General features: G+C 36.9%; 1 protein-coding gene across 1 annotated transcript in view; it reads left to right on the top strand.

The window, feature by feature from the left end:
- Positions 1–19124, top strand: part of PLA2R1 (phospholipase A2 receptor 1) — a 90169-nt gene that overhangs the window by 8579 nt on the left and 62466 nt on the right. The window contains exons 4-9 of the mRNA XM_070731607.1: positions 1311–1484; positions 2639–2752; positions 6603–6746; positions 8603–8791; positions 10297–10454; positions 12121–12228. Coding sequence (XP_070587708.1) covers positions 1311–1484; positions 2639–2752; positions 6603–6746; positions 8603–8791; positions 10297–10454; positions 12121–12228 — 887 coding nt within the window. The remainder of the gene's footprint in view (positions 1–1310; positions 1485–2638; positions 2753–6602; positions 6747–8602; positions 8792–10296; positions 10455–12120; positions 12229–19124) is intronic.

Here is a 19124-nt window from a genome sequence, read left to right as displayed (position 1 = left end):
TTGTTTATAGCAATAATACATGAATTGGCCTGAGCCCATAGACTAATAACTGAAATGGTAGCTGTGGGGTGGGGATCTATGTTTCCTAAATACCAGTTCAAAATACTGAATTGTTGAATTGTTTGCTGAATTGTTAAATTATATTATTCACTGATATTCTTAAAGTTATTTAAGGTATGAGGATAATTTTGAATTTCAGAGGTACATCCTGTTTCCCAATTTAGTTTTGACATCAGAATGTGGAAAATATGCTCAGGTGTTAACTTCCAATGAAAAGATGGCCAACTGACTACACGCCCAGGGAAGGATGTATGCTAAGAGCACATTTTAAAAAGATGTGTTAGAATGTTTTAATTTTAGAAAAGCTTAGTGCCTTAAAATGAATTAAAAAATACTTTCCATTTAAGGTTAAAGAATCTTTAAAAATACAGTGAATTTTGTTACTATAAATGGTGATTGTTTGTAAAATTAAGTGCAAATAGAAAAACATATTATTTCAACAGTAAGGAAGATAAACATAGAAACATAGAAGATTGACAGCAGAAAAAGACCTCATGGTCCATCTAGTCTGCCGTTATACTATTTCCTGTATTTTATCTTAGGATGGATATATGTTTATCCCAGGCATGTTTAAATTCAGTTACTGTGGATTTATCAACCACGTCTGCTGGAAGTTTGTTCCAAGGATCTACTACTCTTTCAGTAAAATAATATTTTCTCACGTTACTTTTAATCTTTCCCCCAACTAACCTCAGATTGTGCCCCCTTGTTCTTGCGTTCACTTTCCTATTAAAAACACTTCTCTCCTGAACCTTATAGTAATGGTTAAATTGATTGTTCTATTCAAAAATAAGAATATGTTTTTTATTTGGATATCACTTCTGGATTTTGTGCTTGTGATGAAAAAAATGAAAGTGACTTTGGTTTTGCCAGTTAGATTGTAGAAATGGCTTCTTATATACTAATGTGTAAAAGAAAAATGTTGAGTTTGTAATGTTGCTATCTTATAGTACTGTGCTAAAAAGCATCAGAGGTCAATGCCATTAATTTTCTTCTCTTGTTCCTCATACTTTTTTTCTCCCTTTCTTCTTCCTTCACTTGATTTTCTACTTACACCTTTTCTTTGTATTTTATATATTCATAAAACAAGAAAGGTTATGTTAAAAAAAGAGTTTGGAAAGTATGTTCATAGTAATATCATCTTAGCATTTCCACTTTTCCACTAGGTGTTAATTAATCTAGATTGTTACACTAGGAGTGTTATGTTTCTTAATGACTTTGTAATATCATGTTGTTGTTTTTCTACACAGGATCTGGCTGTGATATTTTCTGGAAGATAAATGCAGATACTCAGATTTGTTACCAGGTCAATCTTCTTTCTATTCTCTCCTGGAATGAGGCACATGTCGCATGTCAGGGACAAGGAGCAGATCTGTTAAGTATCACAGATATGAGAGAACAGAAGTATATTGGTGATCTAATTGGTAAGCTTAAAAGTCTTTAAGTGAAGTCTGGAATATAAGAAGGAAGCCCCAGTTATTCTGATTCTTGTTTAAGTAATCTCATCGGTTGAGTTCACAAATAACACTAAACTAGTGTTTACCAATCAATCAGCTTGGAAAGTAGCTAGGAACTTAGAAATGCGTCATCTCAAGAGAGTTGATTGGCATCAAGTTGAAAACAACCCAAAGTTTGACACTACACAATTGAGCAACAGAGACATTCAAATTGCGAACTCTTTTTTGCTTGCAATCCATTGGTCTGGAAATTTTTTGGTTGAAGAGGACACATGTATTTTTCTATTTAGCTTCTGTGTTCCACTGGGGCTGCAGTCTTAATTGCTAGTTGATCCAAAAGGGCACATTTCATTTTCTTGATTTTCTCAACTAATTTCCCATCCTTTTTTTCATTTCTCAGACAGTTTCCTCAATAGCAGTTTATTTGGAGCTGAAGACAGTAAGTTTTTAATAGGAAGTTACCCATTTAGTTTTACTTTGTCACCTCTAAGCTTTTGGCCTTCTATGATACTTTTTTTTCCTTCTGGATTTCATTCTGGATTATGGACACATGGATTACATTTAGGAAATTTAGAAAAGTGTTTTTCATACTTGTATACCTGAACATGTATGGACTTCAGTTCACCAAATTCCCCAAACAGCATGGTGTCTGGAGAATTCTGAGTAATTAATTCTGGAATTGTGTGAATTTGAAGTCCACACATCTTAAAGTAGCCAAAGTTTGAAACAGGGAAAAACACATTTAGAAGAAAAGATTGGGTACAGCTGTCTGGAATAGGTTAGTTGTGCATGCTAAGCTGGAGAAAAGAGCTTATCCTTTTTTGGCTGGAGCAACTCTGCTTAAATGATTGTTTGTCAACTCTTGAAGTCCATGAAATAAACAACTCTTTTGAAATCACCTGCAGTTTCCTGCTTTGGCTCATTTCCATTTCCAGATGTTTTCTGAAAACAGTAATTATAGATTGCTGGCTTCTACTGTACATCTGCTGCAGAACTCTCACTTGGCAAGGGAGATCCCTGCATTCCATTGGTTTAAACATTCACAACTTGCATCGTTGAGAGAAAACTGTTGGCGGTATCTGAATGGCAACCTGCTTATGTGTGTTTTATGTATTTTACAGAACAACTTAACACAAAAGAAGCCGTGGTATGGACAGGCTTAAATCAACTGGATGAAACTGCTGGCTGGCGGTGGTCAGATGGTGCACCTCTGGCTTTGGTGAACTGGCAAATGGGTACCGCTTACATTTATTACAGTACTGTTATGTACACCTATTGCAACTTAGATCAGTAATCAGCTGGCAATGTATTAGCCAGAGAGGGATTAGGGAAAACATAAACTCAGTCCTATAGATCAGCAGCCCCCAACATTTTAAGTACCAGGAATTACCTCCTTGTAGGGCAGTTTTCCCGTGGACTGGAAGGGAACATGGCTTTGCAAAAGCCTGGATCCTGGGCGTGCAAAAATTTGGCTTCGCTTACTTGTGCTGCCCAGTTTCTGGTGGACCACTGACTGGTGCCAATCTGAAGCCTGGGGGTTGCAGATCCCTGTTATAGATTGAGTGAATCAGCCAATTAGTTCTGTCCATTATAGGGGGAAATGAGGCAAATGTCTTACACTTTCCATCTGGTAGGTTGATGTTGTTTAGTTTAGACAAGGTGCCTAATAATTTTTCTTCTTTCTCTCTCTTTTAAAAGAGATATCTCAAAATATCTTGCCACTTGCCTCCCTGCCACATTTTTGAGTACAAAGTGCCAATGAAAGAAATGCTACTGACATGATTTGATCAATGCATCGTCTTAAATATGAAAACCTCTTTCTGAGAACATATAAAATAGCATGTTAGAATATTTTCATACCTTAACATGCTAAGAAGTGACTTTTTTTTTGCTGTTCTTGAAAAATTGGATGTGCTATATGTGTTCAGCAAAATGCAGTATTGTGAATTATTTAGTATTGTTGAATAATTAAGGCCACATGTAGTCTTTGAATTACAGTCCACAAAATAAATATGAGCTATGAGAGGGCAGGATGGTAGATTTTATTAAATCCATACTATGGCTTCTAATTTGAAACTTGTCATTTTCTTTCTATGTGTGGCAAACCTGTAAGATTATTCCTTCAATGTGATTTTAAAATGCATGCTAATATTTTATTTATTTATTTATTGATTGATTGATTGATTGATTGATTGGATTTGTATGCCGTCCCTCTCCGGAGACTTGGGGCGGCTAACAGCAACAATAAAGCAGTGTGCAATAGTAGTCTGATGTTAGAAACAATTAAAAACCCATTAATATAAAAAACCAAACATACATATATACATACCATGCATAGAATTGTAAAGGCCTAGGGGGAAGAGGGTCTCAATTCCCCCATGCCTGACGGCAGAGGTGGGTTTTAAGCAGCTTACGAAAGGCAAGGAGGGTGGGGGCAATTCTAATCTTTGGGGGGAGTTGGTTCCAGAGGGCCGGGGCTGCCACAGAGAAGGTTCTTCCCCTGGGTCCCGCCAAGCGACATTCTTTAGTTGACGGGACCCGGAGAAGATCCACTCTGTGGGACCTAACTGGTCGCTGGGATTCGTGCAGCAGAAGGCGGTCCCTGAGATAATCTGGTCCGGTGCCATGAAGGGCTTTATAGGTCATAACCAAAACTTTGAATTGTGATCGGAAACTGATTGGCAACCAATGCAGACTGCGGAGTGTTGGTGTAACATGGGCATATTTGGGAAAGCCCATGATTGCTCTCGCAGCTGCATTCTGCATGATCTGAAGTTTCCGAACATTTTTCAAAGGTAGCCCCATGTAGAGAGCATTACAGTAGTCGAGTTTCGAGGTGATGAGGGCATGAGTGACTGTGAGCAGTGACTCCCGGTCCAAGTAGGGTCGCAACTGGTGCACAAGGCGAACCTGGGCAAACGCCCCCCTCACCACAGCTGAAAGATATGAGAGAGGGAGATGCAGTTTGCTATAGTGGTTAAGGCATCAGGCTGGAAACCAGAAGATTCCATTCTAGTCCCTCCTTAGGTTCAAAACCATCTGGGTAACTTTGGGCCACTCTCAGCCCTAGGAAGGAAGCAATGGTGAACCACTTCTGAAAACTACCAAGGAAAATACAAGGACTAATCCAGGCAGTCTCCAAGAATCAGACATGACAAGGGGAAAAATGCAGAAGTTGGATTCACAGATTTTCTGGACAAACATGCCCATACTATAGGCATTGTGCATTTAACCTTTAAAATTAAGATCTACAAAAATTCACCACGGCCAACTTGCCAATTTGCCACACTAGCTTGCCACAGCACAACTGGCCGTGACCAACTTGGTGGGACAACTCACCGCAGGATAAGTGTTTATTGATTTATTTATTGGATTTATTTGCCGCCCCTCTCCGAAGACTCGGGGTGTCTTACAACATATAATAAAAACAATAAGATACAATGGCCCATCCAGTTAATTAACTAAATAACTAGATAACTAAATAACTAAAATCTTCAATATTTTAAAATCAATCATACACATTCAGATTCAGCCATGCATAACATTCGTCGGCAGGGGGCCAAAGGATCTAATTGCCCCAAGTCTGGAGACATAAGTGAGTCTTAAGACTCTTGCGGAAGGCAAGGAGGGTGGGGGCAATTCAAATCTCTGGGGGGAGTTGATTCCAGAGGGCCGGGCTCCCTACAGAAAAGGCACTTTCCCTTAACCCTGCCAAGTGACATTGTCTGGTTGATGGGACCTAGAGACGGCCTACTCTGTGGGACCTAACCGATTGCTGAGACTCATATGGCAGAAGGTGGTCCTGTAAGTAATCTGGCCCAATACCATGTAGGGCTTTATAGGTCATTACCAACACTTTGAATTGTGTCCAGAAACCATCGGCAACCAATGCAGTCCATGGAGTGTTGGAGAAACATGGGCATATCCCAGAATATCTCCGGGACCACCTTCTGCCGCACGAATCCCAGCAACCAGTTAGGTCCCACAGAGTTGGCCTTCTCCAGGTCCCGTCGACTAAACAATGTCGTCTGGCGGGATCCAAGGGAAGAGCCTTCTCTGTGGCGGCCCCGACCCTCTGGAACCAGCTCCCCCCTGAGATTAGGATTGCCCCCACCCTCCTTGCCTTTTGTAAGCTCCTTAAGACCCACCTCTGTCATCAGGCATAGGGGAATTGAGACATCTTCCCCAGGCCTATATAATTTATGTATGGTATGTTGCGTGTATGTTTTTTAAATTATGGGTTTTTAGCTCTTTGAAATATTAGATTTGTATTTTACATTGTTCTTTGTTATTGCTCTGAGCCACCTCGAGTCTACAGAGAGGGGCGGCATACAAATTTAATAAATAAATAAATCTGAGAAGGCTCATGACCGCTCGCTTGGCTGCATTTTGCACAATTTGAAGTTTCCGAACACTCTTCAAAGGTAGCTCCATGAAGAGAGCATTGCAGTAGTCAAATCTCGAGGTGATAAGGGCACGAGCGACTATGAGTAGAGACTCCCTGTCCAAATAGGGCCGCAACTGGTGCACCAGGTGAACCTGGGCAAATGCCCCCCTTGCCACAGCCAAAAGATGATGGTCCAAAGTCAGCTGTGAATAAAGGAGGATGCCAAAGTTGCGGACCCTCTCAAAAGTTTCCCCCTTGGGAGGCAGAACCGACTCTTTCTTGTCAGGATTGAGTCTGAGCCTGTTAACACCCATCCAGACCCTAACATTACTTCCACAGAACTCTTGAATGTTAGTGAATATTGTAAGAACACCAGAGGTAGATTCCTCCTGGTTGGGTACTGGTTCACTTGAACCGGTAGCAACCCGCTGGTGATGTCACAGTAAAATCACAGATCCGGTTCAATTGGTGTTGATCCATGGGCACCGCCATCTTTTTGTTTTTCTAATTTTTCTTTTTAAAAATCCTTTTTTTTTCTTCTGTGCAAAATGTTGCGATATGAACTGGTGGTGAAGATAAGTGGAATCCATCCCCGGTTGCGGCTAAAAGTGACAGACTTTCCTGTCATTACGGTATTTTCTCTGAGAATTTTGCTTCTTTTTGTCAAGATACAAATTATTATAAAACTCTATTTGCAGATCCCATTGACAATTCTCTAGGACTATCTCGTTGTAAAGCTTTTAACTTAAAAATACAAAATGATTGGCCAAGTTACCCATGTGAATCTGGACTACCATACATATGCAAAAAATACTTAAATGTTACCGACCATAAAGCGATTGGTAAGTTACCACTATCAGTGGATTGTAATTTTACTCTCTAATTCTATTTGCAATAAAATGACATTTCTATTATGCATTACTGCGTGATGGGATTTAGACAGTTTGATAGCTGGTATTTATTCTCTGGATGCAAAAATAACAATAGAAGTAGAATACAGCCCCCTTATTTTTAAATGGATGAAATAAACATTGATGCTGGTGCAATATCTAAAGATTCTCTTGTGGCATAAAACATACTTTTTACCATCAGAAATTAGTGTTGCCAAAGGATTTTCTTCCCAACTAGTCTGGTAGATCTCAGAAGTAAATGACTCATGTTTATATTACTTAAAGTCCAGTGAAATATACAGAGTTACTTATGGATTCCACATAAAGGAAATGTACCAGCAGTCTGAGCTTCTTAATGGAAATCCATAAAGAGTAGTCAGCTTTGCTGAGCATTTTTGTATGTTTGGCTCAACAAAGAGGTACTTATTCTGCATGCCAAGGATTCAGAGTGAATGTTGTAGTTGATTTGGTGCATGTATATATTTTGTATACCTTAGAAATGAAATCATACTTTTCAGTGGAAACATATTGAAATTTACAAATAAACGAATGCCCCCATTTTTAAAATTACATTAACCTTTTTCGTCAAAACCAACAATTTTTAAAATTACGTTATTGTAATTTAGGACTTGCCTAATATTAAGTACAGCCCATGGAAAAAAAGATATAATATTGACTTGTCCACCTTTTATTAAAAAATAATTTGGGTACCAATGTACAATTTCCTAAACTAGTTATACAAAGAGATGGGGTGGAACTGAAAACTCTGATAAAATCTCATGAAAAACTATCAAATCTTGTGAAGTTTAATCCCCCCAAAATTATTATCTTTATTTGGGGGAACTAAATGATATTGTATCACTAAACAGCTACAAAAACAACTAGTTAACTGTTATTTTTGTTCTTGTTGTTGTTATTTATCTCAAAAAAGCCTGGAGATGTTAATGGCAACCATTCCAAAAATAAAATATAACCAAGAAATATTATCACTTCATGATCACACACAATTTTATTGTTTTCTCATAGAGAATCTTGGCTTTAGATATGTAGAACATACTGTATATTTACTCACAATCCACCCTCATTTCATATGAAGTGAATTAAAAATGTCCATTTAAATATATGATTACTAAAATGACCACTTACCTTTAACAAAAGTATTGCCCAAACATGTGATTTGAATTTATCAATATGGCTTATAGTTAAGCCTGTGGTTTTTTAAAAAATAAGTCAAAAAGATCTTAAAGGCTAGATGAATTTATTGTCGTGTAAACATTTGTCAACTAAATATTATCAGGCAGGTTAATAGTATGATAAATTATTGTTCAAATATTACAACCTTATTACTTGTTTTGGCTTTTAATTTCCATTTAAATGTGCATTTTTTCATTGTTAGTCTAATGCACCCATCTAAACAAATGTTCACTAAAATATGTTTTTGAAATAGATTTGTGATTGAATGATAATGACACAAGATTTGGAAGGTCTCAGTCAGTCGTAATCAAGTTTCAATTTGTTCGTTACCTACAGAGCGTGGATTTTTCAGTGTGATGAAATTTCGTAGAAATCAAATTGCGAAGGATTATTATGCAGTTTTTATTTGTGTAATTGCACATTCTTATTCTTATTTTATAACACTTTCACTCTTGTATTTTTATATATTAATACATTTTTATTGCTGTAAAGAAAAATAGAAAATAATGTGAAAACGCTAATGTTCTCACATAATATATGTGGAATACAATTATATCAAAATAGATTATTCAGTTTGTTAATATAGCTGCTTTTTTATATATTTTAATTAAAAGATTCCTGGAAATTTTATCCTACTGACTGTGACAGTAATTGGTATCCATATAATAATTACTGCTATAAACTTCATAAAGAAGAAAGGAACTGGAATGAAGCATTTTTCTCCTGCCAGGATGATAATAGCACACTCATTAGCATAACCTCTTTGGCTGATACAGAGATGCTTATTAACCTCCTTGAATATGGTAAATTTTTATAATTAGTTGATATTGAACATTGTCTTAAAATATAGACAGACTGCATTTTTAAAGCAGCTCTTAAGAGGGGTTTCTGTTTTAACTTGAACTACAGTACTAGAATCTTGCTGAATTTCTTTTGGAACTTTTGCTCAAGGTTCAAAAGTTAGTATCATTAGACAGCTTTGAAAAGTTGAGGAACAGCAGTCTTGTAATTTGGTAGAGTCACACTGGAAAATTCCCAACAGCTCTTTCACATCACTGGCTCTTCAACTCTCAAAAGTAACAGTAAGAAAAGATTTGATGCTGAGGTAGATGGCTTGAAGTGGAGCTGATAACCCCTTGAGAACATGGTGTTAGATCATGATCTGTTAAACCTGGAGTAACGGGATTGTATAAAGTATTATTATCCATTATAACATTAGTACCAAAATATAGAGCTGTCATTAAAAAGCCCAAGGACAACTGATGCACAATTATTTTTAACATTCAATTTATTTCTAGTGGACATATTAATATAACCAGCACCTTGTATATTTGTTTTTTATGTATCACATTTACATCTTAGCTTGAATCACTTATAAGGCTAAGGAGCTTGTGGACCTCCAGATTTTCCCATTTACAACTCCGTTGTCTCCGTTCCGACTTAATTATAGTTCATAAAATCATATACCAAAATGTCCTACCTGTTAACGACTACTTCACCTTCAACCGCAACAACACACGAGCACACTGAGACTCCCCTCCATGGGAAACACCACCTCCGGACTCCCGTGTTTTTGCGATGCTGCAGGGGAATCCCAGCAGCGCAAAAATGGGCGCTTCACTGGCAATGGAAGTCCGGAGGTGGGGTTTGCCAGCGAAGCACCCGTTTTTGCACTGCTTGGGATTCCCCTGCTGGGATTTCCCTGCAGCATCACAAAAACACGGAAGTCCGGAGGTGGCGTTTCCCATGGAGGGGAGCCTCAGGGGAATCCCAGCAGCGCAAAAACGGGCGCTTCGGCTGGCAAAAGGGGTGAGTTTTGGGCTTGCACGCATTAATTGCTTTTCCATTGATTCCTATGGGAAACATTGTTTCGTCTTACAAATTTTTCACCTTACAAACCTTGTCCCGGAACCAATTAAGTTCGTAAGACGAGGTATCACAGTATATATATAACACTGAGAATGTTTGCAACGGGCATTTTTGAGGCATGTGTTGATGACTTTGGCCAACAGAATACTATTACAGGAGAATAGTACAGGAGAAACCATGTAATGCTGAGCAGTCAAGAAAAGAAATATTTACAATATCATGAATCTATAGGATAGGAGGGATGAGCAACAAGTGGTCTTGGAATCATTTTCAAATTCTTTTTCTGTAGTCTCATTTCTTTCAGATTCAGTCACAGTGCTATCACCGACTATTGTTAAGCCTAGTTAAAGTGTGCACAACTTTTAAAAAAATATTTTATTAGTTAAACATCATCTACTTTTTCAAGTTGTATTAAGATGCACTTAATTATCTTCTGTAGAAAATGTGACAGACACTTGGATTGGACTAAGCTGTAATAAGACTCCTGTTCAGTTTGAATGGTCTGATGGATCTGCCGTAATCTTCACTTACTGGAATAAACAAGAACCAGATATTCTACAGAAGAATGGACAAATTTGCATTTTGGCTCAGCAACATGTATGGTTTTTTTTTTCTTTTTAAAATAATTCAGTGAATGAGTTTGGATGTTATGCATCTATGTGTTACATGTATGTCTGTGTGCTACCTATATTATAGAATATCATGAGCCTTCTGATATTCAATATAGAAATAGAAATAGCACTTAGAGTTATATACCGCTTCACAGAGCTTTACAGCCCTCTCTAAGTGGTTTACAGAGTTAGTATATTGCCCCCAACAATCTGGGTCCTCATTTTACCCACCTCGGAAGGATGGAAGACTGAGTCAACTTTAAGTTGATGCCTGCAATACTACATTCTAACCACTCCTTCACTGCACCAGCATGACTCATATAAAAGAATTGCTCTTGTGCTTACAACAATTAGTAGCAAAACAGTATCTTTCCACAGCTATTTCATCTATCTGATCCATAACTATTAATATATTCATTTTTTTCCATGCAGGGCAATCAATTTGTCATTTCACTGCTTTCTCCATATGATATATTATCTCAGGCCTTTGCATGTTTCATTTATCTGTTCCTTTTCAGACTCATTATTTCAGGCAAGTTTGTTTCGCAGCCTTTCATTTGCTCACACATTTGAATTTTTCCAAAGTAATTTGCAAAAAATGCCAATGATCAGGTTTTTTCCTGATTTATTTATAATTTATTTATTTATTTATTGGATTTGTATGCCGCCCCTCTCCGTAGACTCGGGGCGGCTAACAACAATGATAAAAAAACAGCATGTAACAATCCAATCTAATACCCCTTATTATAAAACCAAACATACATACAAACATACCATGCGTAATTTGTAAAGGCCTAGGGGGAAAGAATATCTCAGTTCCCCCATGCCTGACGGCAGAGGTGGGTTATAAGAAGCTTACGAAAGACGAGGAGGGTGGGGGCAATTCTAATCTCTGGGGGGAGTTGGTTCCAAAGGGCCAGGGCCGCAACAGAGAAGGCTCTTCCCCTGGGTCCCGCCAAACGACATTGTTTAGTTGACGGGACCTGGAGAAGGCCCACTCTGTGGGACCTAACTGGTCGCTGGGATTCGTGCGGCAGAAGGCGGTCCCTGAGATAATCTGGTCCGGTGCCATGAAGGGCTTTATAGGTCATAACCAACACTTTGAATTGTGACCGGAAACTGATCGGAAACCAATGCAGACTGCGGAGTGTTGGTGTAACATTGGCATATTTGGGGAAGCCCATGACTGCTCTCGCAGCTGCATTCTGCATGATCTGAAGTTTCCGAACACTTTTCAAAGGTAGCCCCATGTAAAGATTTGGAAGATATCTTGATAAATACTCTACACACAATACACTATGAATTATTGAGAACAATATATAGCAGAAATACAAAGTAGCCAACAATAGTTTTAATTTTTGGTCTTTTCACTACACAAACTTTTATTTTAATACAATTACAATACACTTAAAAGGTCTACCTAGCTGTGAAACAGAGCCCACTCATGCACTAAATAATAGGAGACCGGAGAAGATCTAAAGATATTAGTAATACCTTCAGCCTAATGCGTATGAGTAAAGCCCATGGAATTTATTTATGCTTTAAATTTATTGGCCACCCAAATAAGTAAGCCTTTCTGAAAAAAATAAGATACTTGAGCTATTTCAGTTGTTTTTCTGTTGTAATTCTATGCTCTTATTGTTTTTAACCAGGAAGGACGCTGGAAAGTGAAAAATTGTAAAAGCAGATATTTTTATATTTGTAAAAGAAGAGGGAATATAGGCAATCATGTTTCTGAAATGGAATCAGGATGTTCAGAGGTAATATTTAAACATGGGAAGTGTTCGACTATAATTTGATGAGAGTTAAAGCAACTTTTGAAAATATCACACTACTTTTTCGTTTATAATATATGCATATTACATACAAAAGTAAATTGTAGTGGGATCAGTAGAATGTATTCCCAAGGTAAAAATCATTTCTTCACTGTCATTAATCAGTGTGTTTAATATAATCATCAATCTTTGTGCAAGGCATGTTTCTTGGAAGTTTTGGGCTCCCTATACAATAAAGAATATGTTACTGGAGCTGCAGGCTGTCTTTTAGGATGGGCTAACCATTTTAGGATTTTAGGATGGGCTAACCATTTTAGGATTTTAGGATGGGCTAACCATTTTAGGATTTTAAGATGGACTAACCATTAACCAATATCTAATGGCATGACATCCACTGAGAAAAGGATTGACTAATTTTATATTAGTCTTTGACTCAATTCCAAAGAATATATTATGGAGGAAGTTTGAAAATTCCACAATAGATTGCTGGCTTCATATACTCATTATGAATCTGTATGAAGGATCAAATGAAGGATCACTATACTTTCAGGGCCATCTACAATATGTTCTCCCCCCACCCCCAATCCAGGATGAAGCAAAGTTATATATTAAACCTCTCTCTCTTAAATTTCTGTATTAATTTCTTGATCAAAGCAGTTTCTAACCCCAGTTTCTGCCCTTCAGTTATGTCCTATATAGAAAGGTTACCTCTTTATTGTATTCTGATGGTGAGGTCTTTACGTTTAGTTACTGTAGAGCTGAAGATCAGATAAAAGTCCTCAAGGGCTTTGCCTCTTACTACTTTGAAGAAAAATGTATCAACAACATTTATTCTAAGATCAAAATCCACCCCCCACTCCAAAAAAAACCCCTTAACAAAACATAGCTGGCAGATTTATAGATGTAAGACAGAGCAAGTTAAATATACAGCTGTGTTGGTGTTGCTTTCTGGTGGCCTTGATTAAGTATATTAGAATGGCTCAGAAATGTATGGCTGCAATTTTCAGATGTTTTTTTTCAATGGGGATTTACATATTACCTCTACAATTTGAGTCTTCCAGGACAAGGCAGTCATTAAGCTGTTTTGTGAAAGACAGACTTGCATGAAAAAAGCTTTTTCCATGCTGGAAGCAAAGTTATGTTTGTGTTCCCTTATTATGTACCTAGTGCTGTCTGACATGTGGAGGCAGAATCTATTGCAATAGAAGCCCAAATAGGGATCAACAAAATCAGTTGCTGGCTTCAAATACCTGACCCCGGGGCCTGACCACCTTGATTCTATTGGATGACTTTTACTCAAGTTGGAAAAAGATTGTCGAGACAAAACTACACAGCAGTTGTCTGTCTGCCTTAGTCTTGCCAGTGTTGGCTTTCCCCCAAAATAAAGAGGCCATAAGAGAGCAACTGGCGAATATTGATGTATAAACAATCTCTACATTTGCTTTGAGAAAGAAAATTTAACCAAAGCTTTTTTTCCCAGCTAAGTATCTTTGTTTTCACCTTAGCTCATTTCAATGTACTATCTTTAGCTTCATTGGAAATAAGATTCTGCCAAATTTCCTTTGAGGAAAGGTTTTGCCCTTGTAATTTTTGGTAACAATTGAAACGGGTTCATATCCTATTATACTGTCATTTTAAAATAATATTCATCACTTTTAAATAGCCCTGATTTTAAGTATGTTTCCTGGTATATTAAGGGTATAGTATTTGTATGTCAATTCTCACTAATTATAATAATGATGTTCCTTTTATAATTAAGAAATTCTCCTTTAGAACTGGAGCTTTAGAACTAGAAAGCAAAGGATAAAACTGGCAAATATTTTTATTTTATTCTGCTGTTTACTCACAAGAGCTGTTTTATGGTTATCATAAGATTATGCAAGTATTTCAGTTTATTCTGTTGTTTATTGATTACTTTTATTTTTCTGGCCATGGATAATAATAAGATTGGTCTCTTTCCTGCTCTCCCCCCATTGATGGAACTCTCTTTGGTTTCACAAAGGATTCCACTAAGGAATTTTCTTTGCTGCAAACATTCTCCCAGTTCTTCCCATATCCTTTAATCAGAATAGAGACAAGAAGAATATAAAGTGAAGACAGAATCACTGAAAAAATATCTGTGTTTTATCAGTCAGTAAAGAAATAAATTTAAATGTGCACAAGATTGATTAATATCTATTCTAATTTCTCAGTAAATTGCTTAGTATAATATACAGTATATCCACATTCCAGAGCCAATACGTTCCATAATTAATCTTCCAGTTCCAGAATTTGTTAAACTATAAGGAATGTCAACTTGAGAGACCATCTCACCTCACTGGGATTGGCCATACCACTTGTGCCAGCAGAGAAAGCATACTAAGAATTCCTTCAGCCCAGTTATTCCAGCTAGCAGGGTCTTTTCTGCTGTTGCTCCTGCCCTCTGGAACATCTTGCCTCCCAATGTGAGATTGACCCCAACTCTTCTATCTTTTCATAAGGGCCTAAAGACCTGGCTCTGCTGGTTGACCTGGAGTCCCATTGGGGGAACAACACAATAGAAGTGCTTGATTGAGTAATAATCCCAACTTCTGCCCCCCATTTCACCCCACTTTCCTCATGTGTTCTTGATTTTAATCTTTGTTTTAATTTACTTAGGTTTTATAGTCTTACAGTCCAGAACATCTTATATGAACGTCTGAAAAATATGTTATATGATTGCTATTATTTAAATCACTGAGGTTGACATATTAAGCTAGGTAGTAGTAATACACAGTCTACAAAAATTATGTCCTTCAGTGTGCAATACTTAACAGCTCACGTAGTCACTATAGAATAAATTTAAATAATACCTGTGACAATTGACAATAATTATATCACCACAGATATTCCTCACCACATTTTCAGTCAATATCGTTTCACCAGCATTGAGCAGTTTGGTGCTCTAGAGATGGATCTCTCACCTCACAATATGAGTTTGATCCTAGGTAGTAGCAGTTACAATATTTCTCCCTCTGGATACAATAAGTACTTGTCTGCTACAAACTCCACGTAGGCATCAGGAAGATTCCAGTAAGGGCTCAAGCTCCATTCAGTCGTCCTGACTCCATGCCGATGCAAGGGATTATGGGGTCATTTTTAAAAAAATCATTTGTCTGACATTTATTTATTAGCTCAGACCTCTTATTAAATGTTGAATACTGCTACAGAAAAGTCCCTAACCAATATAAAAAAGTGGCTGCAGTTGAACACTCGAAAACTTAGAATTCCTTGGGAGGTGAAGTGGGAAGCATATAAATTTACTTGTTCAAACAAGTAAAACAAATTCTATTATATTCCCAGCTGAACATTTTTGTGGTACGACGAGTGAAGGGCTACCAAAATTTTTACTACCACAATGTGGCCGTGGCTTATGCAGGACACCCTGCATTTTCTTTCAACATCTTTCAGTGCAAATTGGGTGCTCTGGGGTGGAACTCCATTTTTGCTACCCCATTATGCCGCCCCCAGTCCGGGCAGCAGCCCACCCCTGGGTACAACCATGTGTTTTGAGCTCTATACCCATGAATGGAGCAATTCTTTTCAAGCCAATTGCTCCTTATTCTTTTTATGTCTATGGAGATTCTTCAGGTCATGGTTGTCCCAAAGGTGTTTTTTCAAGAGGCAACTTGACTTTCGGGTTTTTCTTTTTCTTTGAAGATGTTTTGCTTCTCATCCAAGAAGCTTCTTCAGCTCTGACTGGATGGTGAGGAATAGAAAGATTTATACTCCTTGCAGACAGCTGGTCATTTATATTCTTTTAGCAAGTCATTAAGATCACCTGGAGGTTTATCTGAGCCATCAGGGTCACCTGAGTGGTTCAAATGGGAGTGGAGCCTTTTTGGAACTGTTGAAATGACTGTATTGGAGATAGATGATGTTGAAAGAGGGCTATTAAGTTTTGACATAGATGGTCTCTTTGAACCCTCTTTCAAACCAGTGGTCCTCTCTGTCCAAAATGTGGACTTTGCTGTCTTCAAAATAGTGGCTTTTGTCTTTTAAATGCAGATGGACAGCTGGATCTAGTCCTGATGTTGTGATAGGCTCTCTTATGTCGTGCCCTGTGTTTATGAAGTGGCTGGTTTCCCCCCCCCCAAATGTACAGGTCTGCACATGGATTATTCTTTTTAGTTTTTCCCTTAGAGTCATTTTGGGGAAAGGTCTGGATTGTCGAAAAAGGGAGAACTGCATTTCACTAATAAAAGAGGCAGGATGGGTCTTCCCAAGGAGTCCGTGGGCTATGACATTTCTGTTTCATAAAATGAGATGGATATTGTTGTACATCAAATTTCAAGAGTTCCTTCTACTTTAATGTTAACAACCAATTGGCTGGCAGTTTAATTTTGATTTCAAACACCAGTCATCGGGTTTAGATACCCCCTTAATTAATAGCCGATGATGAAAGTAAATCCTTCCTTCATAATGTGTGGTTGTTTTCATTTGCTCTTGACTTCAAGTATTGCCAGGCTTTATTTGTCTTTACAACACTTCTGATGAATTGATGATCCCGTGTCTTTCTTAGATATGGCAAGCAAAGGGCTTATTGCTCAGTTGGCCATATGCCATGTGATTTTATTACTGATTCAACAACTCTTCTTTTTTTGATCCTTCTAATCTATAAACTGCTAACAGAGAGCAAATGTTTTGTTACTGAGGTCAAATTCCTTAAGCTAGCTGTCTAAACACTACAGCAGTGATGATCAACCCATTCCCCCAAGCCTTATTTTGGAATTATATCATGAAGCTGTCATTTTCCTGACAAAGAAGAAAAGAAGAAATGTTGCTTACAAACCTAACAAAATTGGGTTAAATGGAAGGTCACAGTATTTATATAGCATCATTTGAAATGGTGGTATTTCATATAAGTAGTGCAGCCTCTAGGCAGCTAAGTCCATCAACATTCACAGATCTTAGTTAATTAAACGAATAATGAAATAACTTGGTTATGATTTACATGCTTTGCTGTTCTGAAGGATACACTTACTATTGGTCTGAATCTGAAACACAAAGCATCAAAAAACGGGAAGTAAAATCTCTACACAAGCATTATGACCAAATGCTAGATTACATCTATAAAAATGAAGAAATGTTTATATGAATTGTTCCTTGTTTTTACCCTGATTTACTTTTGTTTTATATTAAATGGAACTGTAGCTTTTAACTCAACCTCTAAAAAACATCCTTTGATATGGCATGATCCATTTAAATCATTCCAAATCTTATTTTAATGTGTTGCTGACCCCCAAAATTGCATAATTGATGCATCTGAAATTAAATGCTCATTTAAACTTTGTTAGTTCAGTTGTCCAGTTAGCCTTCTGTCCTAGGGGTATCTTTCTTTTTTATTGATGCTGTTTTATGTCTCCACTATATATTTTTCCTGCCAACCATATTTGGGTAAGAGAAGTTTCATTCTTAATCATCAATATCAAACAAGAAATTGGTCAATTGGTTTATAGAAATAGCCTAATAAAAACAACACTTAAAACATAGAAAATCCAGTAGCGAACACACAAAACCAACACTACAGATTCTAGTATAGTGTAACTCAGAAATAATGTATCCTCAAACTATATTAAAAAAAAAGAATTCCTTCTTTGTTTTAATTTTAATTTTATTTTTTACTATATTATTATAAATCTTGATACATAGTATTGTTTCAATAAAGCAATGTCTATATGATATGATTAGAAATAACATCCTAATTATTTAGATAGCTTAAAGTATTGAAAATGGAGAAAAGAAAGACAAAATTCTATCAATATTAATTACAATTTAGGATGTTAGTATTACAGGTATAAAATTATTTCACTTTTTCTTCCATAGTTAAATATAACATTAAATAATGTTCTAATCAAAATACAAAAGCCAGTCTTCAAAAGGGATATTGGATCAATATAAAATTCAGAAAACCATATTCAATTTTCAGTCAAGGGAATGAGTCTCCTTCATCTTCTTTAATTTTTTTTAATAAAATAAAACTTTTAAGTAAGTAAAGTAAGTAAGTAAGTAAATAACTTTTGCTGGAGACACCTTTCTATTTAATTGATTATTTTTGCACAAATATTTTGATTATAAACACTAAAATATCAGTTGAATAAAAGTATCCAAGAAAGGCATGATTACCTATATAGTTCATCTTGTACCTATAGTTTAAGGAACATAAATGTTAACGTATGATGAATGAGCATATGTGAATTCAGGTTTATAAAATGCTTCTGGACAAGACCTTTACAATAGAATATTGCATCATGTTTAACATATTTAAAATTAATGTTTATGCAACTGTCAGTGCAAACAAACATACACATGTTTTCCCATCTCAAAGTGTGTGAGAATGTTCCTACTAGCTCAATTGAATACTGTAATTCTTTCTGAAGCATAAGCTATAAGTAAGTGCCCCCAATTCTCATTCTCCAGATACCTAGAAACATTTATGACATATATAATACAGTTCAATGGTGGGTTGTAAATTATTTCATTACCGGTTTGCACTCATGATCATGCGTGAACCTTCTGTGCATGCGTTTCTGCTTTATGTACCAGTAGTGCTACCGGTTCTAAGAACTGGTCTGAACCGGGAGCAACCCACCGCTGGTATGGTAGTACATATAGAATTAAAGACCCTGAAATAATTTGAAGTACAGATAGACTAAGACACGGCTTAGTGAATGGGGAAAAGATCCCGATGCATAGCATTGCTATGACATGAGTTTGACACCCCTGGCCTAGACTAAGGCATCAGTCTATCAGTATGAGTAGACGCACTACAGAAGCAGGTCAATATTGCCTGATTTATAACATTTATTTATTTATTTTATTCAACTTCTATGCCGCCCAATCCCGAAGGTCTCGGGGCGGTT

Source organism: Erythrolamprus reginae, chromosome 1, assembly GCF_031021105.1.
Source record: "Erythrolamprus reginae isolate rEryReg1 chromosome 1, rEryReg1.hap1, whole genome shotgun sequence".
Lineage (NCBI taxonomy): Eukaryota > Metazoa > Chordata > Lepidosauria > Squamata > Dipsadidae > Erythrolamprus > Erythrolamprus reginae.
Note: the sequence above shows the minus strand (reverse complement) of the source record. Positions and strands in the feature narration are given on the sequence as shown.